At 47.2% G+C, this 26,597-nt stretch overlaps 1 protein-coding gene across 1 annotated transcript in view; it reads left to right on the top strand.

Annotated features, from left to right (window-relative positions):
• Positions 1-248: 248 nt before the first annotated feature.
• LBX2 (ladybird homeobox 2) overlaps positions 249-26,597 on the top strand; it is a gene marked incomplete at its 5' end in the record, with an annotated part of 45,756 nt that continues 19,407 nt past the window's right edge. The window contains one exon of the mRNA XM_082242661.1: positions 249-516. Coding sequence (XP_082098787.1) covers positions 249-516 — 268 coding nt within the window. The remainder of the gene's footprint in view (positions 517-26,597) is intronic.

The following is a 26,597-nucleotide window of genomic DNA, read 5'->3' as shown; positions in this document are numbered from 1 at the left end:
GTAGTAGGAGGAATATTATGGGGGGGACCCCTATAGTAGGAGTAGTGGGGGGACCCCTATAGTAGGAGTAGTGGGGATATCCCTGTAGTAGGAGGGGTAGGATCCACTGAGGAGTCTTCCCTCTTCTCCTCCCTGCTCTTCCTCCTCCTCCTCCTCCTCTCTCTCCTCTCTCCTCTCACACACACACAGAGGGGTGTCGGGCGATGTGAGGGGATGTATATTGGGGTCTCCCATCCTGGGGGGCAGTAATGAACTGTGGGGGGGAGATGAAGGAGAGGAGGAGGGGGGTGATGGACCCGGTCACCACTAAACCCCTCACCCCATTCAGTATAGAGGATATCCTGAGCCGACCAACATCCAGGAGGACCCCGACCTGCCAGGGGGCCCCCCAACCGGCACACAAGGGGCCCCCCCGACCCGGAGCTCTCCCCCAATCCTCCCCCCTCTGTGCACTGGAAGAACTGGCCAGCAAGACTTTCCAGGGACTGGAGGTGACTGTGCTGCAGGCGGCAGAAGGTGGGTGCACTCCAGAACACCCCAAAATATTACTTCTATATCCCCATAACACCCCAAAATCCCCCATAACACCCCAAAATATTACTTATACACCCCCATAATCCCCCATAACACCCCAAAATATTACTTCTACACCCCTATAACACCCGCAAAATCCCACCTAACACCCCAAAATATTACTTCTATACCCCCATAACACCCCAAAATCCCCCATAACACCCCAAAATATTACTTCTACACCCCCATAATCCCCCATAACACCCCAAAATATTACTTCTACACCCCTATAACACCCGCAAAATCCCACATAACACCCCAAAATATTACTTCTACACCCTATAACACCCCAAAATCCCCCTTAACACCCCAAAATATTACTTCTACACCCCCATAATCCCACATAACACCCCAAAATATTACTTCTACACCCCTAGAACACCCGCAAAATCCCACATAACACCCCAAAATATTACTTCTACACCCTCATAACACCCCAAAATATTACTTCTTCACCCTATAACACCCCAAAATCCCCCATAACACCCCAAAATATTACTTCTACACCCTCATAACACCCCAAAATATTACTTTTATACCCCCATAATAGCCAAAAATATAACTTGTACTTCATAACACCCCAAAATATTATTTATATAAATTTACATAATATTTATAATTGTGTATACCCTTATAAAACCTATAATATTGCTTCTACACCCCACAATATTACCTCTACACCCCATAACGCCCCACAATATTACCTCTACACCCCCAAAACACCTCATGACTTTCTACTCGCTCCCATAATACCCGGTAATATTAACACCCCAAAATGTTACTGCTAAACTTCCTCATAACACCCTACATTATACTATTCTACACCCCATATCACCCCAAAATATTACTTCTACGCCGCCCATAACATCCATATTACTACATACTACTACACCCCCCCCCCCCAATATCTTACTGTCTATACACCCCCTTTATAATATTACACCCCGCTGTATATTATCTCTTCATTCCCGGCACGATAGTACGAGTACAAACCATCGGATATAAACCCCCCAACATATTATATACAACCTCAATATATTATATACACCCCAAAATATTATATACCCCCTGTATTATATTATATACACTCCCCATATCACAGTATATTTACCCCCTGTATTATATATACCCCCATATCACAGTATATATACCCCCTGTATACACCCCCATATCACAGTATATATACCCCTTGTATTATATTATATATACCCCCATATCACAGTATATATATACCCCTTGTATTATATTATAATATATTATATTATATATACCCCCATATCACAGTATATATACCCCTTATATTATATTATATTATATTATATTATATTATATTATATTATATACACCCCCATATCACAGTATATATACCCCTTATATTATATTATATTATATTATATTATATTATATTATATTATATTATATTATATACACCCCCATATCACAGTATATATACCCCTTATATTATATTATATTATATTATATTATATTATATACACCCCCATATCACAGTATATATACCCCTGTATTATATTATATTTATCCCCATATCACAGTATATATACCCCCTGTATTATATTATATACATCCCATTATTAATATGTTATACCCTATATTAGATTATATATACAGTATGTATGATGTGTATAATATATATCTGGCACATTATTATTATTTTTATTATTATTCTTATTATTATTGATGGGATATAAAGTTGGAGAAGTTCGGAAATCTGATGAGAGACAAATAATTGTACAGATCGCACATCCGACCAGATCGTCCATCCATCCATACTACTACTACTACCAGCATTACTACTACTACTACTACTACTACCAGCATTACTACTACTACTACTACTACCAGCATTACTACTACCACCAGCACTACTACTACTACCAGCATTACTACTACTACTACCAGCATTACTACTACTACCAGCGTAATGCTATTATAATATTACTATTAGTAGTAATTACTAATAGTAATATAATAATAATAATAATAATCAGACTGTAGATGGAGACGGCCGGTGTCAGAGATATATTTCTTCTTTATAATATACAGACAATAGAATTCTACTACTACCTCCACCATCATCGCTACTACTGATAATGGCAATAATAATGACAACTTATCGGCGATATCAGACCTGTAATAATAATCATCATCACATCCGAGTGTGAGACCCCCTCCCCCCTTCCCCCCATAATCATTAGTATTCCTATTATCAGTAGTAGTGATGATGGTGGAGGTAGTAGTAGTATATTATAGAGAATAAATATCTCCTTAGTAAATGATGGGATATATTGTGTATTCTTATTATAGAATATCTCTGACACCGACCGTATCCACCCACAGTCTGATTATTATTATTATTATTATACTATTAGTAGTAATGCTGGTACTACTACTACTACTACCACTACTACTACTAATGATAATAATACAAATAATAATGATGGGGTGATGGGATGGTATGATGGGGTGATGATGATGATGGGGTGATAATGATGGGGTGATAATGATGGGGTGATAAGGATGGTATGATGGGGTGATGATGATGATGGGGTGATGGGATGATGGGGTGATGATGATGGGGTGATAAGGATGGTATGATGGGGTGATGATGATGATGGGGTGATAATGATGGGGTGATGATGATGGGGTGATAAGGATGGTATGATGGAGTGATGATGATGATGGGGTGATGGGATGATGGGGTGATGGGGTGATAAGGATGGTATGATGGGGTGATGATGATGATGGGGTGATGATGATGATGGGGTGATGGGATGATGGGATGATGGGGTGATAATGATGGGGTGATAATGATGGGGTGATAATGATGGGGTGATAATGATGGGGTGATAATGATGGGGTGATGGGATGATGGGATGATGGGGTGATAATGATGGGGTGATGGGATGATGGGGTGATAATGATGGGGTGATGAGATGATGGGGTGATGGGATGATGGGATGATGGGGTGATAATGATGGGGTGATAATGATGGGGTGATGATGATGATGGGGTGATGGGATGATGGGATGATGGGGTGATAATGATGGGGTGATGGGATGATGGGGTGATAATGATGGGGTGATGAGATGATGGGGTGATGGGATGATGGGATGATGGGGTGATAATGATGGGGTGATAATGATGGGGTGATGATGATGATGGGGTGATGGGATGATGGGATGATGGGGTGATAATGATGGGGTGATGGGATGATGGGGTGATAATGATGGGGTGATGAGATGATGGGGTGATGGGATGATGGGGTGACACTCGGATATGATGATAATTAGCACTTTTCTGATATCACCGACTCCTCTCTCTTCATTATTATTAGTAGATGGATGGAAGTATAGAAGTGGCATTCTATACAGAGGAGGGGATCTGTATTCTTATTATAGAATATCTCAGGCTGTGTCCAGGTGCAGAGTCGGATTATTACTGCTATTATTGATGTGGGTAGTAGTAGTGATGATGGTAGTAGTAGTAGTGATGGCGGTAGTAGTATTATATCATTAGTCAGAGTCGTAACTAGAACCTTCAGGGCCCCGATGCAAGAAACCATGAAGGGCCCCCCAGACCCCTGGCTGGGGCCCTTACCTTCAAGCCCAGGGCTCTTCCCACTAATCCTTGGGCTCTTTACTCTCGTTGCATGGCCTTTTATTATGGTCCCGCATCAGGATCCTTTCACAAGTTCTGCAGTGGGCCCCCTTCCTGCAATCTTGGGGCCTCCCCACAGTGGTGCAATGCCAGGGTCCGGTCACAAGTGTGACCTTTGCGATCCTGGAAGTTCACCCACTGGTTTGCTACCGGGTCCCCTGGAGCATGGGGCCCTGTAGCAATTGCAACCCCTGCAACCCCTGTAGTTACACCCCTGTCATTAGTATATTATAATGTTGAAATATGTAATTATCAGAGTCCTTATACACTCTTTGATTATTACTGGTATTATGGATGTGGGTAGTAGTAGTAGTAGTAGTATTATATTATTGGTATATAAATAATCATGAAGAAAAAAATAATTATCAGAGTCCATATACAGAGTCTGATTATTACTGTTAATATGGATGTGGGTAGTAGTAGTAGTAGTGATAATAGTGGTGATAGTAATATATTATTGGTATATAAATAATAATGAGGAAATAAATAATTATTGGAGACCATATACAGAGTCTGGTTATACTATTACTGTTGATTATGGTAGTAGTAGTAGTAATGATGAGCGTAGTAGTATTATATCATTAGTATATTATGATGACAAAATATGTAATTATTGGAGTCCATGTGCAGAGTCGGATTATTACTACTATTATTGATGTGGGTAGTAGTAGTAGTGATAATGGTGGTGATAGTAGAAGTAGTGATAATGGTGGTGATAGTAATATATTATTGGTAAAATAATAATAAAATGTGTAATTTTAGGAGTCCATGTACACAGGCTGAATATAAATATTAATAATGATGATGGTAGTAGTAGTAGTAGTAGTGATGGCGGTAGTAGTATTATTTCATTGGTATATTATAATGTTGAAATATGTAATTATCGGAGTCCATGTACAGAGTCTGATTATTACTACTATTATTGATGTGGGTAGTAGTAGTAGTGATAATAGTGGTGATAGAAATATATTATTGGTATATAAATAATAATTATTGGAGACCATATACAGAGTCTGGTTATACTATTACTGTTGATGATGGTAGTAGTAATGATGAGGGTAGTAGTATTATATCATTAGTATATTATGATGACAAAATATGTAACTATCGGAGTCCATGTGCAGAGTCGGATTATTACTACTATTATTGATGTGGGTAGTAGTAGTGATAATGGTGGTGATAGTAGTAGTAGTGATAATGGTGGTGATAGTAGTAGTAGTGATAATGGTGGTGGTAGTAGTAGTAGTGATAATGGTGGTGGTAGTAATATATTACTGGTAAAATAATAATAAAATGTGTAATTTTAGGAATCCATGTACACAGGCTGAATATAAATATTAATAATGATGATGGTAGTAGTAGTAGTAGTAGTGATGGCGGTAGTAGTATTATATCATTAGTATATTATAATGAAATATGTAATTATCGGAGTCCATGTACAGAGTCGGATTATTACTACTATTATTGATGTGGGTAGTAGTAGTGATAATGGTGGTGGTAGTAATATATTATTGGTAAAATAATAATGAAATAAGTAATTCTCGGAGTCCATGTACGCTGTCTGATTATCATTATTATTAATCATGTGGGTAGTAGTAGTAGTGATGATGGTAGTAGTAGTAGTGATGATGGTAGTAGTGACGATGGTAGTAGTAGTAGTAATGGTAGTAGTAATGATGATGGTAGTAGTAGTAGTGATGGCGGTAGTAGTAGTGACGATGGTAGTAGTAGTAGTGATGATGGTAGTAGTAGTAGTGATGATGGTAGTAGTAGTGATGATGGTAGTAGTAGTAGTGATGGCGGTAGTAGTGACGATGGTAGTAGTAGTAGTGATGATGGTAGTAGTAGTAGTAGTAGTGATGATGGTAGTAGTAGTAGTGATGATGGTAGTAGTAATGATGATGGTAGTAGTAGTAGTGATGGTAGTAGTAGTAGTGATGATGGTAGTAGAAGTAGTGATGATGGTAGTAGTAGTAGTAGTGATGGCGGTAGTAGTATTATATACATTAGTAGATTATGATGATGAAATATGTAATTATCGGAGTCTATAGAAATTTGTATTGATTTCAGCCAATCGTACAAAGATGAGGAGTTCCAATAATAGAAATCTCTCATGCGATGGAATCGGAGAAATCACTGAAGAGGAAATAGAAAACATAAAAGAAGATAATAAATCCGATACCGATCTCTACTCTTCACATGACAATTATTATCAATCAATCACATCTTATATGTGGAAATATATATTTCCATATAGATATAAATGGAGATGATGGTAGCGGTTGTAGTAATGATAGTAGTAGTGATAATGGTGGTAGTTGTAGTAGTGATAATGGTGGTAGTTGTAGTAGTGATAATGGTGGTGGTAGTAGTATTATATCATTGGTATATAAATAATAATGAGGAAATAAATAATTATCGGAGTCTAATGGTGGAGATAATTATCGGGAGATATATGAAATCGCTGAGTGTATTCCGATGTCATAGTATTTCTCCTTCGATAATAAACGGTTTGGTGTATGGATGGGAATGTCTGCACCTCACATACAGAACGATAATGACATCACATCGGCGGGTTTGTACAGAGATCGCTGTGTGTGTGATATCATAAATCTCCATCGACCGATGTATTGAATCCTCTGCGATCGGATCCCCGATCTCCCTGATAGATGTCCTGTCACCGATCCGACCACATCGGGCAGTGTGTGATATGTAAATCTCGGGAGATCTGTCTTCTTATCGGGCGATGTGTATTATATAACATCCGATCACCAGACATTGGCCGACTCCTGTCCATGCAATGTCCCAGTCTGTGTATGGAGGGTCGGTGGTCGGGCTATGGATGAGAGTCCCTCTTATATGTGATCGGAGAGAATCGGCCAATGTATGATGGGTCAGGGGGAGCGATGTGTATTGTAGTTCTATGGTTCTGAGGTCTCAAAACGATCTCACTATGGCAGTATAAAGGGAGTCTCACTCCTCCTGCTGCCCCCCCCCCCACACACACACTGTACGTGAGGGTGGAGCATGGAACTACAAAGATGATCCTAAGTCTGACTCCACCTACAATTGAGAATGATCCTCCTATGGGATGAGGGGGAGGAGCCCAGACAAACAGAACCATCTCTTAGGAAGGGAGTCTCACTCCTCCTGCTGCACACTGCACATAAGGGTGGAGCATGGAACTACAAACAATAAATCTGCTTCAGACTCCACCCAGAACTGAAAACCATCCAAGAGAATGAGGGGGAGGAGTCCAAGGAGAGGGTCTCTGGTAACATGGCAGGAGCTCCTCAGTCTCTGGTAACATTGCAGAAGCCGCTCAGTCTCTGGTAACATGGCAGGAGCCCCTCAGTCTCTGGTAACATGGCAGGAGCCCCTCGGTCTCTGGTAACATGGCGGAAGCCCCTCAGTCTCTGGTAACATGGCAGGAGCCCCTCGGTCTCTGGTAACATGGCAGGGGACCCTCAGTCTCTGGTAACATGGCAGGAGCCCCTCAGTCTCTGGTAACATGGCAGGAGCCCCTTGGTCTCTGGTAACATGGCAGGGGACCCTCAGTCTCTGGTAACATGGCAGGAGCCCCTCAGTCTCTGGTAACATGGCGGGAGCCCCTCAGTCTCTGGTAACATGGCAGGAGCCCCTTGGTCTCTGGTAACATGGCAGGGGACCCTCAGTCTCTGGTAACATGGCAGGAGCCCCTCAGTCTCTGGTAACATGGCAGGAGTCCCTCAGTCTCTGGTAACATGGCGGGAGCCCCTCAGTCTCTGGTAACATGGCAGGAGCCCCTTGGTCTCTGGTAACATGGCAGGGGACCCTCAGTCTCTGGTAACATGGCAGGAGCCCCTCAGTCTCTGGTAACATGGCAGGAGCCCCTCGGTCTCTGGTAACATGGCAGGAGTCCCTCAGTCTCTGGTAACATGGCAGGAGTCCCTCAGTCTCTGGTAACATGGCGGAAGCCCCTCAGTCTCTGGTAACATAACGGGAGCCCCTCAGTCTCTGGTAACATGGCGGAAGCCCCTCAGTCTCTGGTAACATGGCAGGAGTCCCTCAGTCTCTGGTAGCATGGCGGGAGCCCCTCAGTCTCTGGTAACATGGCGGAAGCCCCTCAGTCTCTGGTAACATAACGGGAGCCCCTCAGTCTCTGGTAACATGGCAGGAGCCCCTCTGTCTCTGGTAACATGGCGGGAGTCCCTCAGTCTCTGGTAACATGGCGGGAGCCCCTCAGTCTCTGGTAACATGACGGGAGCCCCTCAGTCTCTGGTAACATGGCGGAAGTACCTCAGTCTTTGGTAACATGGCAAGAGCCCCTCAGTCTCTGGTAACATGGCGGGAGCCCCTCAGTCTCTGGTAACATTGCAGAAGCCGCTCAGTCTCTGGTAACATGACGGGAGCCCCTCAGTCTCTGGTAACATGACGGGAGCCCCTCAGTCTCTGGTAACATGGCGGAAGCCCCTCAGTCTCTGGTAACATGGCAGGGGACCCTCAGTCTCTGGTAACATGGCAGGAGCCCCTCAGTCTCTGGTAACATGGCAGGAGCCCCTCAGTCTCTGGTAACATGGCAGGAGCCCCTCGGTCTCTGGAAACATGGCAGGAGTCCCTCAGTCTCTGGTAACATGGCAGGAGTCCCTCAGTCTCTGGTAACATGGCGGAAGCCCCTCAGTCTCTGGTAACATAACGGGAGCCCCTCAGTCTCTGGTAACATGGCGGAAGCCCCTCAGTCTCTGGTAACATGGCAGGAGTCCCTCAGTCTCTGGTAGCATGGCGGGAGCCCCTCAGTCTCTGGTAACATGGCGGAAGCCCCTCAGTCTCTGGTAACATAACGGGAGCCCCTCAGTCTCTGGTAACATGGCAGGAGTCCCTCAGTCTCTGGTAACATGGCGGGAGCCCCTCAGTCTCTGGTAACATGGCAGGAGCCCCTCGGCCTCTGGTAACATGGCAGGAGCCCCTCAGTCTCTGGTAACATGGCAGGGGACCCTCAGTCTCTGGTAACATGGCAGGAGCCCCTCAGTCTCTGGTAACATGGCAGGAGTCCCTCAGTCTCTGGTAACATGGCGGGAGCCCCTCAGTCTCTGGTAACATGGCAGGAGTCCCTCAGTCTCTGGTAACATGGTGGGAGCCCCTCAGTCTCTGGTAACATGCAGGAGCCCCTCAGTCTCTGGTAACATGGCAGGAGCCCCTCAGTCTCTTGTAACATGGCAGGAGCCCCTCAGTCTCTGGTAACATGGCAGGAGTCCCTCAGTCTCTGGTAACATGGCAGGAGTCCCTCAGTCTCTGGTAACATGGCGGAAGCCCCTCAGTCTCTGGTAACATGGCAGGAGCTCCTCAGTCTCTGGTAACATGGCAGGAGTCCCTCAGTCTCTGGTAACATGGCAGGAGCCCCTCAGTCTCTGGTAACATGGCAGGAGCCCCTCAGTCTCTGGTAACATGGCAGAAGCCCCTCAGTCTCTGGTAACATGGTGGGAGCCCCTCAGTCTCTGGTAACATGGCAGGAGTCCCTCAGTCTCTGGTAACATGGCAGGAGTCCCTCAGTCTCTGGTAACATGGCAGGAGTCCCTCAGTCTCTGGTAACATGGCAGGAGTCCCTCAGTCTCTGGTAACATGGCAGGAGTCCCTCAGTCTCTGGTAACATGACAGGAGTCCCTCAGTCTCTGGTAACATGGCGGAAGCCCCTCAGTCTCTGGTAACATGGCAGGAGCCCCTCAGTCTCTGGTAACATGGCAGGAACCCCTCAGTCTCTGGTAACATGGCAGGAGCTCCTCAGTCTCTGGTAACATGGCAGGAGCCCCTCAGTCTCTGGTAACATGGCGGAAGCCCCTCAGTCTCTGGTAACATGGCGGAAGCCCCTCAGTCTATGGTAACATGGCAGGAGCCCCTCAGTCTCTGGTAACATGGCGGAAGCCCCTCAGTCTCTGGTAACATGGCGGAAGCCCCTCAGTCTATGGTAACATGGCAGGAGCCCCTCAGTCTCTGGTAACATGGCAGGAGTCCCTCAGTCTCTGGTAACATGGCAGGAGCCCCTCAGTCTCTGGTAACATGGCAGGAGCCCCTCAGTCTCTGGTAACATGGCAGAAGCCCCTCAGTCTCTGGTATCATGACGGAAGCCCCTCAGTCTATGGTAACATGGCAGGAGCCCCTCAGTCTCTGGTAACATGGCAGGAGTCCCTCATTCTCTGGTAACATGGTGGGAGTCCCTCAGTCTCTGGTAACATGGCGGGAGCCCCTCAGTCTCTGGTAACATGGCAGGAGCCCCTCAGTCTCTGGTAACATGGCAGGAGCCCCTCAGTCTCTGGTAACATGGCAGGAGCCCCTCAGTCTCTGGTAACATGGCGGGAGCCCCTCAGTCTCTGGTAACATAACGGGAGCCCCTCAGTCTCTGGTAACATGACGGAAGCCGCTCAGTCTCTGGTAACATGGCAGGAGTCCCTCAGTCTCTGGTAACATGGCGGAAGACCCTCAGTCTCTGGTAACATGACGGGAACCCCTCAGTCTCTGGTAACATGGCAGGAGCCCCTCAGTCTCTGGTAACATGGCGGAAGCCCCTCAGTCTCTGGTAACATGGCAGGAGCCCCTCAGTCTCTGGTAACATGGCAGGGGACCCTCAGTCTCTGGTAACATGGCGGAAGCCCCTCAGTCTCTGGTAACATGGCAGGGGACCCTCAGTCTCTGGTAACATGGCGGGAGTCCCTCAGTCTCTGGTAACATGGCAGGAGCCCCTCTGTCTCTGGTAACATGGCGGGAGTCCCACAGTCTCTGGTAACATGGCGGGAGCCCCTCAGTCTCTGGTAACATTGCAGAAGCCGCTCAGTCTCTGGTAACATGACGGGAGCCCCTCAGTCTCTGGTAACATGACGGGAGCCCCTCAGTCTCTGGTAACATAGCGGAAGTACCTCAGTCTTTGGTAACATGGCAAGAGCCCCTCAGTCTCTGGTAACATGGCGGGAGCCCCTCAGTCTCTGGTAACATTGCAGAAGCCGCTCAGTCTCTGGTAACATGACGGGAGCCCCTCAGTCTCTGGTAACATGACGGGAGCCCCTCAGTCTCTGGTAACATGGCGGAAGCCCCTCAGTCTTTGGTAACATGGCGGGAGCCCCTCAGTCTCTGGTAACATTGCAGAAGCCGCTCAGTCTCTGGTAACATGACGGGAGCCCCTCAGTCTCTGGTAACATGACGGGAGCCCCTCAGTCTCTGGTAACATGGCGGAAGTACCTCAGTCTCTGGTAACATGGCAGGAGCCCCTCAGTCTCTGGTAACATGGCAGGGGACCCTCAGTCTCTGGTAACATGGCGGAAGCCCCTCAGTCTCTGGTAACATGGCAGGGGACCCTCAGTCTCTGGTAACATGGCGGGAGTCCCTCAGTCTCTGGTAACATGGCAGGAGCCCCTCTGTCTCTGGTAACATGGCGGGAGTCCCTCAGTCTCTGGTAACATGGCGGGAGCCCCTCAGTCTCTGGTAACATGACGGGAGCCCCTCAGTCTCTGGTAACATGGCGGAAGTACCTCAGTCTTTGGTAACATGGCGGGAGCCCCTCAGTCTCTGGTAACATTGCAGAAGCCGCTCAGTCTCTGGTAACATGACGGGAGCCCCTCAGTCTCTGGTAACATGACGGGAGCCCCTCAGTCTCTGGTAACATGGCGGAAGCCCCTCAGTCTCTGGTAACATGGCAGGGGACCCTCAGTCTCTGGTAACATGGCAGGAGCCCCTCAGTCTCTGGTAACATGGCAGGAGCCCCTCAGTCTCTGGTAACATGGCAGGAGCCCCTCGGTCTCTGGTAACATGGCAGGAGTCCCTCAGTCTCTGGTAACATGGCAGGAGTCCCTCAGTCTCTGGTAACATGGCGGAAGCCCCTCAGTCTCTGGTAACATAACGGGAGCCCCTCAGTCTCTGGTAACATGGCGGAAGCCCCTCAGTCTCTGGTAACATGGCAGGAGTCCCTCAGTCTCTGGTAGCATGGCGGGAGCCCCTCAGTCTCTGGTAACATGGCGGAAGCCCCTCAGTCTCTGGTAACATAACGGGAGCCCCTCAGTCTCTGGTAACATGGCAGGAGTCCCTCAGTCTCTGGTAACATGGCGGGAGCCCCTCAGTCTCTGGTAACATGGCAGGAGCCCCTCGGCCTCTGGTAACATGGCAGGAGCCCCTCAGTCTCTGGTAACATGGCAGGGGACCCTCAGTCTCTGGTAACATGGCAGGAGCCCCTCAGTCTCTGGTAACATGGCAGGAGTCCCTCAGTCTCTGGTAACATGGCGGGAGCCCCTCAGTCTCTGGTAACATGGCAGGAGTCCCTCAGTCTCTGGTAACATGGTGGGAGCCCCTCAGTCTCTGGTAACATGCAGGAGCCCCTCAGTCTCTGGTAACATGGCAGGAGCCCCTCAGTCTCTGGTAACATGGCAGGAGCCCCTCAGTCTCTGGTAACATGGCAGGAGTCCCTCAGTCTCTGGTAACATGGCAGGAGTCCCTCAGTCTCTGGTAACATGGCGGAAGCCCCTCAGTCTCTGGTAACATGGCAGGAGCTCCTCAGTCTCTGGTAACATGGCAGGAGTCCCTCAGTCTCTGGTAACATGGCAGGAGCCCCTCAGTCTCTGGTAACATGGCAGGAGCCCCTCCGTCTCTGGTAACATGGCAGAAGCCCCTCAGTCTCTGGTAACATGGTGGGAGCCCCTCAGTCTCTGGTAACATGGCAGGAGTCCCTCAGTCTCTGGTAACATGGCAGGAGTCCCTCAGTCTCTGGTAACATGGCAGGAGTCCCTCAGTCTCTGGTAACATGGCAGGAGTCCCTCAGTCTCTGGTAACATGGCAGGAGTCCCTCAGTCTCTGGTAACATGACAGGAGTCCCTCAGTCTCTGGTAACATGGCGGAAGCCCCTCAGTCTCTGGTAACATGGCAGGAGCCCCTCAGTCTCTGGTAACATGGCAGGAACCCCTCAGTCTCTGGTAACATGGCAGGAGCTCCTCAGTCTCTGGTAACATGGCAGGAGCCCCTCAGTCTCTGGTAACATGGCGGAAGCCCCTCAGTCTCTGGTAACATGGCGGAAGCCCCTCAGTCTATGGTAACATGGCAGGAGCCCCTCAGTCTCTGGTAACATGGCGGAAGCCCCTCAGTCTCTGGTAACATGGCGGAAGCCCCTCAGTCTATGGTAACATGGCAGGAGCCCCTCAGTCTCTGGTAACATGGCAGGAGTCCCTCAGTCTCTGGTAACATGGCAGGAGCCCCTCAGTCTCTGGTAACATGGCAGGAGCCCCTCAGTCTCTGGTAACATGGCAGAAGCCCCTCAGTCTCTGGTATCATGACGGAAGCCCCTCAGTCTATGGTAACATGGCAGGAGCCCGTCAGTCTCTGGTAACATGGCAGGAGTCCCTCATTCTCTGGTAACATGGTGGGAGTCCCTCAGTCTCTGGTAACATGGCGGGAGCCCCTCAGTCTCTGGTAACATGGCAGGAGCCCCTCAGTCTCTGGTAACATGGCAGGAGCCCCTCAGTCTCTGGTAACATGGCAGGAGCCCCTCAGTCTCTGGTAACATGGCGGGAGCCCCTCAGTCTCTGGTAACATAACGGGAGCCCCTCAGTCTCTGGTAACATGACGGAAGCCGCTCAGTCTCTGGTAACATGGCAGGAGTCCCTCAGTCTCTGGTAACATGGCGGAAGACCCTCAGTCTCTGGTAACATGACGGGAACCCCTCAGTCTCTGGTAACATGGCAGGAGCCCCTCAGTCTCTGGTAACATGGCGGAAGCCCCTCAGTCTCTGGTAACATGGCAGGAGCCCCTCAGTCTCTGGTAACATGGCAGGGGACCCTCAGTCTCTGGTAACATGGCGGAAGCCCCTCAGTCTCTGGTAACATGGCAGGGGACCCTCAGTCTCTGGTAACATGGCGGGAGTCCCTCAGTCTCTGGTAACATGGCAGGAGCCCCTCTGTCTCTGGTAACATGGCGGGAGTCCCACAGTCTCTGGTAACATGGCGGGAGCCCCTCAGTCTCTGGTAACATTGCAGAAGCCGCTCAGTCTCTGGTAACATGACGGGAGCCCCTCAGTCTCTGGTAACATGACGGGAGCCCCTCAGTCTCTGGTAACATAGCGGAAGTACCTCAGTCTTTGGTAACATGGCAAGAGCCCCTCAGTCTCTGGTAACATGGCGGGAGCCCCTCAGTCTCTGGTAACATTGCAGAAGCCGCTCAGTCTCTGGTAACATGACGGGAGCCCCTCAGTCTCTGGTAACATGACGGGAGCCCCTCAGTCTCTGGTAACATGGCGGAAGCCCCTCAGTCTTTGGTAACATGGCGGGAGCCCCTCAGTCTCTGGTAACTTGGCGGAAGCCGCTCAGTCTCTGGTAACATGGCAGGAGTCCCTCAGTCTCTGGTAACATGGCAGGGGACCCTCAGTCTCTGGTAACATGGCAGGAGCCCCTCAGTCTCTGGTAACATGGCGGAAGCCCCTCAGTCTTTGGTAACATGGCGGGAGCCCCTCAGTCTCTGGTAACTTGGTGGAAGACCCTCAGTCTCTGGTAACATGACGGGAACCCCTCAGTCTCTGGTAACATGGCAGGAGCCCCTCAGTCTCTGGTAACATGGCGGAAGCCCCTCAGTCTCTGGTAACATGGCAGGAGCCCCTCAGTCTCTGGTAACATGGCAGGGGACCCTCAGTCTCTGGTAACATGGCGGAAGCCCCTCAGTCTCTGGTAACATGGCAGGGGACCCTCAGTCTCTGGTAACATGGCGGGAGTCCCTCAGTCTCTGGTAACATGGCAGGAGCCCCTCTGTCTCTGGTAACATGGCGGGAGTCCCTCAGTCTCTGGTAACATGGCGGGAGCCCCTCAGTCTCTGGTAACATTGCAGAAGCCACTCAGTCTCTGGTAACATGACGGGAGCCCCTCAGTCTCTGGTAACATGACGGGAGCCCCTCAGTCTCTGGTAACATGGCGGAAGTACCTCAGTCTTTGGTAACATGGCAAGAGCCCCTCAGTCTCTGGTAACATTGCAGAAGCCGCTCAGTCTCTGGTAACATGGCGGGAGCCCCTCAGTCTCTGGTAACATTGCAGAAGCCGCTCAGTCTCTGGTAACATGACGGGAGCCCCTCAGTCTCTGGTAACATGACGGGAGCCCCTCAGTCTCTGGTAACATGGCGGAAGCCCCTCAGTCTTTGGTAACATGGCGGGAGCCCCTCAGTCTCTGGTAACTTGGCGGAAGCCGCTCAGTCTCTGGTAACATGGCAGGAGTCCCTCAGTCTCTGGTAACATGGCAGGGGACCCTCAGTCTCTGGTAACATGGCAGGAGCCCCTCAGTCTCTGGTAACATGGCGGAAGCCCTCAATCTTTGGTAACATGGCGGAAGCCCCTCAGACTCTGGTAACATGGCAGGGGACCCTCAGTCTCTGGTAACATGGCGGGAGCCCCTCAGTCTCTGGTAACATGGTGGAAGCCCCTCAGTCTCTGGTAACATGGCGGAATCCCCTCATTCTCTGGTAACATGGCAGGGGACCCTCAGTCTCTGGTAACATGGCAGGGGACCCTCAGTCTCTGGTAACATGGCGGGAGCCCCTCAGTCTCTGGTAACATGGCAGGGGACCCTCAGTCTCTGGTAACATGGCGGAAGCCCCTCAGTCTCTGGTAACATGGCGGAAGCCCCTCAGTCTCTGGTAACATGGCGGAAGCCCCTCAGTCTGTGGTAACATGGCAGGGGACCCTCAGTCTCAGATGTAAGGGTGGAGTAAATACAGTAAGGTAATTAGGGACACGATTATAAAGGTTCCCCTTAATATCAGTCACCCCCCCCCCCCCCCCACCCCTTACCTTATTGTATTAACTCTGCAGGAAAGTGGTCTCTGGTCACCCCCACATCCAAGTTCCCAGTGTTCTCACATAGGTCAGAGTCTGCAGAGTTCCCCTTTAAATGAGAGTTTGCTATATTCTCCCTTACAGTGCAAAGGGGAACTCTGTGAACCCTGATTTAAAGGGGAACTCTGATATGAAGGGCAATGCTGCAGACTATGACATAAGTGGGAACTCTGATGTAAAGAAGAATGCTTTGGACTCTAATGTACTGCAGCTCTGGTGACCAGAGACCCCCTTGCACCAGAGTTCCCCTTTACACTAGAGTCTGCAGCATTCCATCTTAAATTGTTCCCCTTTTTATCAGAGTGCACAGAGTTCCCCCTTACATCAGAGTCTGAGGGGGTACTCTGTGGACTCTGATGTAAAGGGGAGCTCTGTGGACTATGATGTAAAGCTCTGTGGACTATGATGTAAAGGGGAGCTCTGTGGACTATGATGTAAAGGGTAGCTCTGTGGACTATGATGTAAAGGGGAGCTCTGTGGACTATGATGTAAGGGAGAACTCTGTGGAGTCTAACGAAAGGGGAACTCTGTGGAGTCTGATGTAAAAGGGAAATCTGTGGACTCTGATATAAGGGGGAACTTTGAGAAGTCTGATATTAGGGGGAACTCTGAGGAGTCTGATATAAGGGGGAACTCTGTGGACTCTGATGTAAACGAGAGGTCTGTGGACTATGATGTAAGGGAGAACTCTGTGGAGTCTAATGAAAGGGGAACTCTGTGGAGTCTGATGTAAAAGGGAAATCTGTGGACTCTCATATAAGGGGGGACTTTGAGAAGTCTGATATTAGGGGGAACTCTGAGGAGTGTGATATAAGGGGGAGACTCTGTGGACTCTGATGTAAAGGGGAACTCTGTGGACTCTGAGGTAATGGGGAGCTCTGTGGACTCTGAGGTAATGGGGAGCTTTGTGGACTCTGATGTAAAGGGAAGCTCTGTGGACTCTGATGTAAAGGGGTACTCTTTGGACTCTGATGTAAAGAGGAGCTCTGTGGAGTCTGATGTAAAGGGGAACTCTGTGGACTCTGATGTAAAGGGGAGGTCTGTGGAGTCTGATGTAAAGCAGAACATTTTCCACTCTGATGTAAAGGAGAACTCTGTGGACTCTGATATTCTGATATATAAGTCCACAGCATACCCCTGTACTATTTCAGAGTGCTTGGATTTCTCTTTTATATCACAATCCACATAGTTCTCCCTTACATCAGAGTCCTCAGAGTTCTCCTTTACATCAGTGTCCTCAGAGTTCTCCTTGACATCAGTGTCCTCAGAGTTCTCCTTTATATCGGAGTCCTGTTAAGGTGAACCCTGCAGACAGATGTAAGGGGGGACTCTGTGCTGGGATATATTACCCTGACCTTCATGTAAAAGGAGAAATATGATGTTTGCCTTTTCTTACATTGCAGATCTCTCTGCTTACAGGCTGGAGCTTCAATATTGATATCTGCACTGAAAACGGATCACTTTTTTTTAACTGTCAGTAAAAATTTGTATCTGTCAGTAATTGTTTTATATCCGGTCAGGTGACTCTTTCTGGGTTCAGTCATGTGATCTTTGCAGCCCATAGTAATATTCTCCCCTTCTCTGTATACTGAGATCTCTGCTGTCTCTTATTGGTGGAAATTTATCATCTCATTCCGATAACAGAGAGAAATCTTCCCTAAATCCCCCCTCCCCCCCCCCCCCCCCACTCAGAGAGTTCACCCAATGAGAATAAAGTATAGCTGCCCCAATACTCCTCATACCTGTCATATGTATCATGAAAGCAATAATAATAATAATATTACTAAACACAACACAGACAACTATAATTCAGTCTTCGTCTTATACTAATTCTAGAAATATTAATAATAATGTCACAAAATAGAAAACAACAACAAAAATAATAAAAACAACACAAACAATGATACAAATGTAACTAATAAAATAATAAATATTTCTACTTCTAATAATAATAATAAGAGGAAGAATCATAAAGATTAATTGTATTACTGCGACTGTCACAAATAATAAGAAGAATATTAACATCAATAATCATTTAATTTAGACTACTAATAATATTAATAACAACACAAATACTGAGCATTCCTTCTATTGATCCTTCTTGTTATTGATAATAAAAAAAGAATACAATTTATATTACTACAAATACTACTAATAGTAATAATAATAAGGATATGATATGTAATAACAATTCATCCTACCAATACTGATAATTAATAATACTAATAGTAATTTCAGTGTTACAATTTTACCAATTAATTCTAATGCTGCTATTATCTATCTATCTATCTATCTATCTATCTATCTATCTATCTATCTATCTATCTATCTATCTGTCTGTCTGTCTGTCTGTCTGTCTGTCTGTCTGTCTGTCTGTCTGTCTGTCTGTCTGTCTGTCTGTCTGTCTGTCTATCTATCTATCTATCTATCTATCTATCTATCTCTGGTATGGTGTACTATGTATTATTATGTATCGGTAATGATGGATTTGTATGTTTGTAGTGTTGGGAATATTCTTATATTGATGTTTATAGATATGAATGATATTGATAATATTTGTACCTGGATGGGTATTATCGGGTTGCAGATGTCTCTGGTATTTGGGGGGTACATTCAGAGCTGTGGCAGATGACAGCTGTACCCCGATACTGCTCTGTGGGCGCCATCTGTTCCTGATTTAGTCTATAGATATGTGGGGGTGCTGTGGGACCCCCCAGTCCTCTGTGTGTGTCCAGGACTGGGAATGTCCCACTGATGGATGGGATGATTTCTATGATTTGGTGTCGGGTATTTTTTTATTGATAATAGCGATTATTTTCCGGCTAAGAGATTTCTCACCTCAATGAGTGAAAATGAAGAGAAAACACAGAAAGCAACAATTATCATCTTCTCTATGAAAAAAAAAAAATGTCCTCATCACATACACTGTATATATATATATCCTCATCACATACACTGTATACTGAATATATATATATATATATCATCCTCATCAAATACACTGTATACTGTATCTATATACAGTACATCCTCCTGCTCACATACACTGTATAATAAATATATATATATATATATATATATCCTCCTCATCACATACACTGTATACTGTATATATATCCCCCTAATCACATACACTGTATATATATCCCCCTAATCATATACACTGTATACTGTATATATATCCTCCTCATCACATACACTGTATACTGTATACTGTATATATACATATCCTCCTCATCACACACACAGTATACTGTATATATATCCTCCTTATATATATATATATATACATATATATAGATCCTGTGTTTTTATGAAAAAAAGTTTTTTATCATTCTTTTATTAGTATTGGTATCAATGTCTGATAATATATTCTACAGGAATGGGAGGTGTTATCTCCATGGTGACCTCCAGTGTGTTATCTCCATGGTGACCCCCAGTGTGTTATCTCCATGGTGGGCCCCCAGTGTGTTATCTCCATGGTGACCCCCAGTGTGTTTTCTCCATGGTGACCCCCAGTGTGTTTTCTCCGTGGTGACCCCCCACCAGTGTGTTATATCCATGGTGACCTCCACTGTGTTATCTCTATGTTGACCTCCATGTGTTATCTCCATGGTGACCCCTGTTGTGTTATCTCTATTGTGAACCCCCAGTGTGTTATGTCTATGGTGACCCCAGTATTTTATCTCCATGGTGACCCCAAGTGTTTTATCTCCTTGGTGACCCTTTGTGTGTTATTTTCATGGAGACCCCAGTGTGTTATCTCTATGGTGGCCCCCAGTGTGTTATCTTCATGGTGGCCCCCCAGTGTGTTATCTCTATGGTGGCCCCCAGTGTGTTATCTTCATGGTGGCCCCCCAGTGTGTTATCTCCATGGTGACCCCCATGTGTTATTTCTATGGTTACCCCCAGTGTGTTATCTCCATGGTGACCACAAGTACGTATCTCCATGGTGACCCCCATGTGTTATTTCTATGGTGACCCCCAGTGTGTTATCTTCATGGTGACTCACCAGTGTGTTTTCTCCATGATGACCCCCAGTGCGTATCTCCATGGTGATCCCCAATAAGTTCTCTTCATTTTGATCCCCAGTGTATTATCTCTATGGTGGCCCCCCAGTGTGTTATCTCCATGGAGGTCCCCAGTGTGTTATCTCCATGGTGATCCTTCAGTGTGTTATCTCCATTGTACCCCTTAGTGTGTTTTCTCCATGGTGACCCCCCAGTGTGTTTTCTCCATGGTGACCCCCCCAGTTTGTTATCTTCATAGTGAACCCCAGTGTGTTATTTCCATGGTGACCCCTTAGTGTGTTATCTCCATGGTAACACCCAGTGTATTATCTCTATGGTGACCCCCAGTGTGTTATCTCCATGGTGGCCCCCCAGTGTGTTATCTCCATGGTGACCACCAGTACGTATCTCCATGGTGACCCCCATGTGTTATTTCTATGGTGACCCCCAGTGTGTTATCTTCATGGTGACTCACCAGTGTGTTTTCTCCATGGTGACCCCCGGTGTGTATCTCCATGGTGATCCCCAGTATGTTCTCTTCATGTTAACCCCCAGTGTTTTATCTCTATGGTGGCCCCCCAGTGTGTTATCTCCATGGAGGTCCCCAGTGTTATCTCCATGGTGGCCCCTCAGTGTATTATTTCTATGGTGACCCCCAGTGTGTTATCTCCATGGTAACCATCAGTGTGTTCCCTCCATGTTGACCCCCCCCAGTTTTGTTATCTCCATTGTGACCCCCCCCCCAGTTTTGTTATCTCCATTGTGACCCCCCCCCCCAGTGTGTTATCTCCATGGTGACCCCTCCCCCAGTGTGTTATCTTCACGGTGACCCCCTTTGTGTTATCTCCATGGTGGCCCCCCAGTGTGTTATGTCTATGGTGACCCCAGTGTGTTATCTCCTTGGTGACCCTTTGTGTGTTATTTTCATGGAGACCCCAGTGTGTTATCTCTATGGTGGCCCCCAGTGTGTTATCTCCATGGTGACCACAAGTGCGTATCTCCATGGTGACCCCCATGTGTTATTTCTATGGTGACCCCCAGTGTGTTATCTTCATGGTGACTCACCAGTGTGTTTTCTCCATGATGACCCCCAGTGCGTATCTCCATGGTGATCCCCAATAAGTTCTCTTCATTTTGACCCCCAGTGTATTATCTCTATGGTGGCCCCCCAGTGTGTTATCTCCATGGAGGTCCCCAGTGTGTTATCTCCATGGTGATCCTTCAGTGTGTTATCTCCATTGTACCCCTTAGTGTGTTTTCTCCATGGTGACCCCCCAGTGTGTTTTCTCCATGGTGACCCCCCCAGTTTGTTATCTTCATAGTGAACCCCAGTGTGTTATTTCCATGGTGACCCCTTAGTGTGTTATCTCCATGGTAACACCCAGTGTATTATCTCTATGGTGACCCCCAGTGTGTTATCTCCATGGTGGCCCCCCAGTGTGTTATCTCCATGGTGACCACCAGTACGTATCTCCATGGTGACCCCCATGTGTTATTTCTATGGTGACCCCCAGTGTGTTATCTTCATGGTGACTCACCAGTGTGTTTTCTCCATGGTGACCCCCGGTGTGTATCTCCATGGTGATCCCCAGTATGTTCTCTTCATGTTAACCCCCAGTGTTTTATCTCTATGGTGGCCCCCCAGTGTGTTATCTCCATGGAGGTCCCCAGTGTTATCTCCATGGTGGCCCCTCAGTGTATTATTTCTATGGTGACCCCCAGTGTGTTATCTCCATGGTAACCATCAGTGTGTTCCCTCCATGTTGACCCCCCCCAGTTTTGTTATCTCCATTGTGACCCCCCCCCCAGTTTTGTTATCTCCATTGTGACCCCCCCCCCCAGTGTGTTATCTCCATGGTGACCCCTCCCCCAGTGTGTTATCTTCACGGTGACCCCCTTTGTGTTATCTCCATGGTGGCCCCCCAGTGTGTTATGTCTATGGTGACCCCAGTGTGTTATCTCCTTGGTGACCCTTTGTGTGTTATTTTCATGGAGACCCCAGTGTGTTATCTCTATGGTGGCCCCCAGTGTGTTATCTCCATGGTGACCACAAGTGCGTATCTCCATGGTGACCCCCATGTGTTATTTCTATGGTGACCCCCAGTGTGTTATCTTCATGGTGACTCACCAGTGTGTTTTCTCCATGATGACCCCCAGTGCGTATCTCCATGGTGATCCCCAATAAGTTCTCTTCATTTTGACCCCCAGTGTATTATCTCTATGGTGGCCCCCCAGTGTGTTATCTCCATGGAGGTCCCCAGTGTGTTATCTCCATGGTGATCCTTCAGTGTGTTATCTCCATTGTACCCCTTAGTGTGTTTTCTCCATGGTGACCCCCCCAGTGTGTTTTCTCCATGGTGACCCCCCCAGTTTGTTATCTTCATAGTGAACCCCAGTGTGTTATCTCCATGGTGACCCCTTAGTGTGTTATCTCCATGGTAACACCCAGTGTATTATCTCTATGGTGACCCCCAGTGTGTTATCTCCATGGTGGCCCCCCAGTGTGTTATCTCCATGGTGACCACCAGTACGTATCTCCATGGTGACCCCCATGTGTTATTTCTATGGTGACCCCCAGTGTGTTATCTTCATGGTGACTCACCAGTGTGTTTTCTCCATGGTGACCCCCGGTGTGTATCTCCATGGTGATCCCCAGTATGTTCTCTTCATGTTAACCCCCAGTGTTTTATCTCTATGGTGCCCCCCCAGTGTGTTATCTCCATGGAGGTCCCCAGTGTTATCTCCATGGTGACCCCTCAGTGTATTATTTCTATGGTGACCCCCAGTGTGTTATCTCCATGGTAACCATCAGTGTGTTCCCTCCATGTTGACCCCCCCCCCCAGTTTTGTTATCTCCATTGTGACCCCCCCCCCCCAGTGTGTTATCTCCATGGTGACCCCTCCCCCAGTGTGTTATCTTCACGGTGACCCCCTTTGTGTTATCTCCATGGTGGCCCCCCAGTGTGTTATGTCTATGGTGACCCCAGTATTTTATCTCCATGGTGACCCCAAGTGTTTTATCTCCTTGGTGACCCTTTGTGTGTTATTTTCATGGAGACCCCAGTGTGTTATCTCTATTGTGGCCCCCAGTGTGTTATCTCCATGGTGACCACAAGTGCGTATCTCCATGGTGACCCCCATGTGTTATTTCTATGGTGACCCCCAGTGTGTTATCTTCATGGTGACTCACCAGTGTGTTTTCTTCATGGTGACCCCCAGTGCGTATCTCCATGGTGATCCCCAATAAGTTATTTTCATTTTGACCCCCAGTGTATTATCTCTATGGTGGCCCCCCCCAGTGTGTTATCTCCATGGAGGTCCCCAGTGTGTTATCTCTATGGTGATCCTTCAGTGTGTTATCTCCTTAGTGACCCCTCAGTGTGTTATCTCCATGGTAACACCCAGTGTATTATCTTCATAGTGACCCCCAGTGTGTTATCTCCATGGTGATCCTTCAGTGTGTTATCTCCATTGTACCCCTTAGTGTGTTATCTCCATGGTGACCCCCCAGTGTGTTATCTTCATAGTGACCCCCAGTGTATTATCACCATGGTGACCCCTCAGTGTGTTATCTCCATGGTAACACCCAGTGTATTATCTCTATGCTGACCCCCAGTGTGTTATCTCCATGGTGACCCCCCCCCCCCGGCGTATTATCTCTATGGTGACCCCCAGTGTGTTATCTCCATGGTGACCCCCCGGCGTATTATCTCTATGGTGACCCCCAGTGTATTATCTCTATGGTGACCCCCAATTTGTTATCTCCATGGTGACCCCCCCCCCCCCAGTGTATTATCACCATGTTGACCACCAGTGCGTATCTCCATGGTGGATAATAACACTTTATTATTATCTGTAATTGTATCTAAAATTCTCCTCATTGGAGGAAATGTGTCATTGATACAATTTTTTTTTTTCTGATGATGATTTCACTATTATTATTTGTATTTTAGACACACCCTCATGGCATTGGCTCCACCCATAATGTGCATCTGATTGGTGTCAGATTCAGTTATCATTTTATATTCCTCCAATATACTCCGGGTTCTCAGTCATTGATGTATTATAGATCCCCAATTTCCGTATTATTCCCGATCTGAAGAGCCAATTCTGTGTTGTGTCTTCTTCCCCCCCCCTCCCCCCATTCAATTAATTGTATGACATCATAGAAGAGATATGTGGTGATCTCAGCGGTATCTCTGCATGCTATGAATGATCTGGACATTATCCCCCATTATTATTATTATTATAATTATTCACATGAAGAACTTGTTTATTGTGAAATGTCATCCAAATCATCCAGCATGCTGACTACTGAGCTACACGAAAACAGCAAGTCAGTAACCCCCCCCTCCCCCCTCCCAAATGTATGATAGGACTCCTCACTCCATTGTATCACCAACACATTTCACTCATCAGAAAGATGGGATATCAGCCTACACCCTGCCAAGAACTGTCCCCCAATACATCCCCCGAAAACTTACCCCCAATACATCCCCCAAAAACTTCCCCCAATACATCCCCCGAAAACTTCCCCCCAGTACATCCCCCGAAAACTTCCCCCCAATACATCACCCGAAAACTTCCTTCCAAAACATCCCCCAAAAACTTCCCCCCAAAACATCCCCCGAAAACTTCCCCCCAATACATCCCCCGAAAACTTCCCCCCAAAACATCCCCCGAAAACTTCCCCCCAATACATCGCCTGAAAACTTCCCCGCAGTACACACTCCGAAAACTTCCCTCCAAACATTCCCAAAAACTGCCCCCCAATACTTCGCCCGAAAACTTCCCCCCAATACATCCCCCGAAAACTTCCTTCCAAAACATCCCCCAAAAACTTCCCCCCAAAACATCCCCCGAAAACTTCCCCCCAATACATCCCCCGAAAACTTCCCCCCAAAACATCCCCCGAAAACTTCCCCCCAATACATCGCCTGAAAACTTCCCCGCAGTACATCCCCCGAAAACTTCCCTCCAAACATTCCCAAAAACTGCCCCCCAATACTTCGCCCAAAAACTTCCCCCCAATACATCCCCCGAAAACTTCCCCCCAAAACATCCCCAAAAACTTCCCCCCAATACATCCCCCGAAAACGTCCCCCCCCCAGTACATCCCCCGAAAACTTCCCCCAATACATCCCTGAAAACTTCCCTCCAAAACATCCCCTGAAAACTTCCCCCCAAAACGTCGCCCAAAAATTTCCCCCCAAAACATCCCCTGAAAACTTCCCCCCAAAACATTCCTAAAAACTTCCCCCAATACATCACCCGAAAACTTCCCCCCAATACATCCCCCGAAAACTTCCCCCCAGTACATCGCCCGAAAACATCCCCCGAAAACATCCCCCGAAAACTTCCCCCCAAAACATCGCCCAAAAACTTCCCCCCAGTACATCGCCCGAAAACTTTCCCCCAAAACATCCCCTGAAAACTTCCCCCCAAAACATTCCTAAAAACTTCCCCAATACATCCCCCGAAAACTTCCACCCAAAACATCCCCTGAAATTTTCCTACCAAAACATTCCCAAAAAATTCCCCCCAATATACCCCTGAAAACTTCCACCCAAAACATCCCCCAAAACTTCCCCCCAAAACTTCCCCTGAAAACTTCCCCCTAATACATCCCCCGAAAACTTCCCCCCAATACTTCCCCGAAAACTTCCCCCCCCCCGAAAATATCCCCCGAAAACTTCCCCCCAAAACATCTCCCAAAATTTCCCCCCAAAGCATCCCCCGAAAAATACCCCACGAAAGGATGCCCAAAAACCCCCCCCTGAAATTAACCATCGAAATAATCCCCCCAAAACACCCCCCCCCCCCGTATTTTCTTTATTTGTTGCATTTTCCTATTTTTATACTCTTATTTATTATTAATATTTATTTTTAATACTATCAATATCATAGTTATTATTATAAATATAAATATTATTATTAGTAGTAATAGAAGTAGTAATTACATCGTTACATTGTTAGTCAGGTTGAAGAAAGTCCATCCGGTTCAACCAAAAAAAAAAAAAAAACAGTATTGAAAACCCAACCCATACAATCCCATATACACAATCCTATACCCTTCCCCAACCATACAATCCCATATCCTATACCCTTCCCCAACCATACAATCCCATATACACAATCCTATACCCTCCCCAACCATACAATCCTATATACACAATCCTATACCCACCCCAACCATACAATCCCATATACACAATCCTATACCCTCCCCAACCATACAATTCCATATACACATTCCTATACCCTCCCCAACCATACAATTCCATATACACAATCCTATACCCTCCCCAACCATACAATCCCATATACACCATCCTATACCCTCCCCAACGATACAATCCCATATACACAATCCTATACCCACCCCAACCATACAATCCTATATACACAATCCTATACCCTCCCCAACGATACAATCCCGTATACACAATCCTATACCCACCCCAACCATACAATCCCATATACACAATCCTATACCCTCCCCAACCATACAATC

Source organism: Pelophylax lessonae (genome assembly GCF_965119305.1).
Source record: "Pelophylax lessonae genome assembly, chromosome: 1".
NCBI lineage: Eukaryota > Metazoa > Chordata > Amphibia > Anura > Ranidae > Pelophylax > Pelophylax lessonae.
This window is presented reverse-complemented; position numbering and strand designations above follow the sequence as displayed.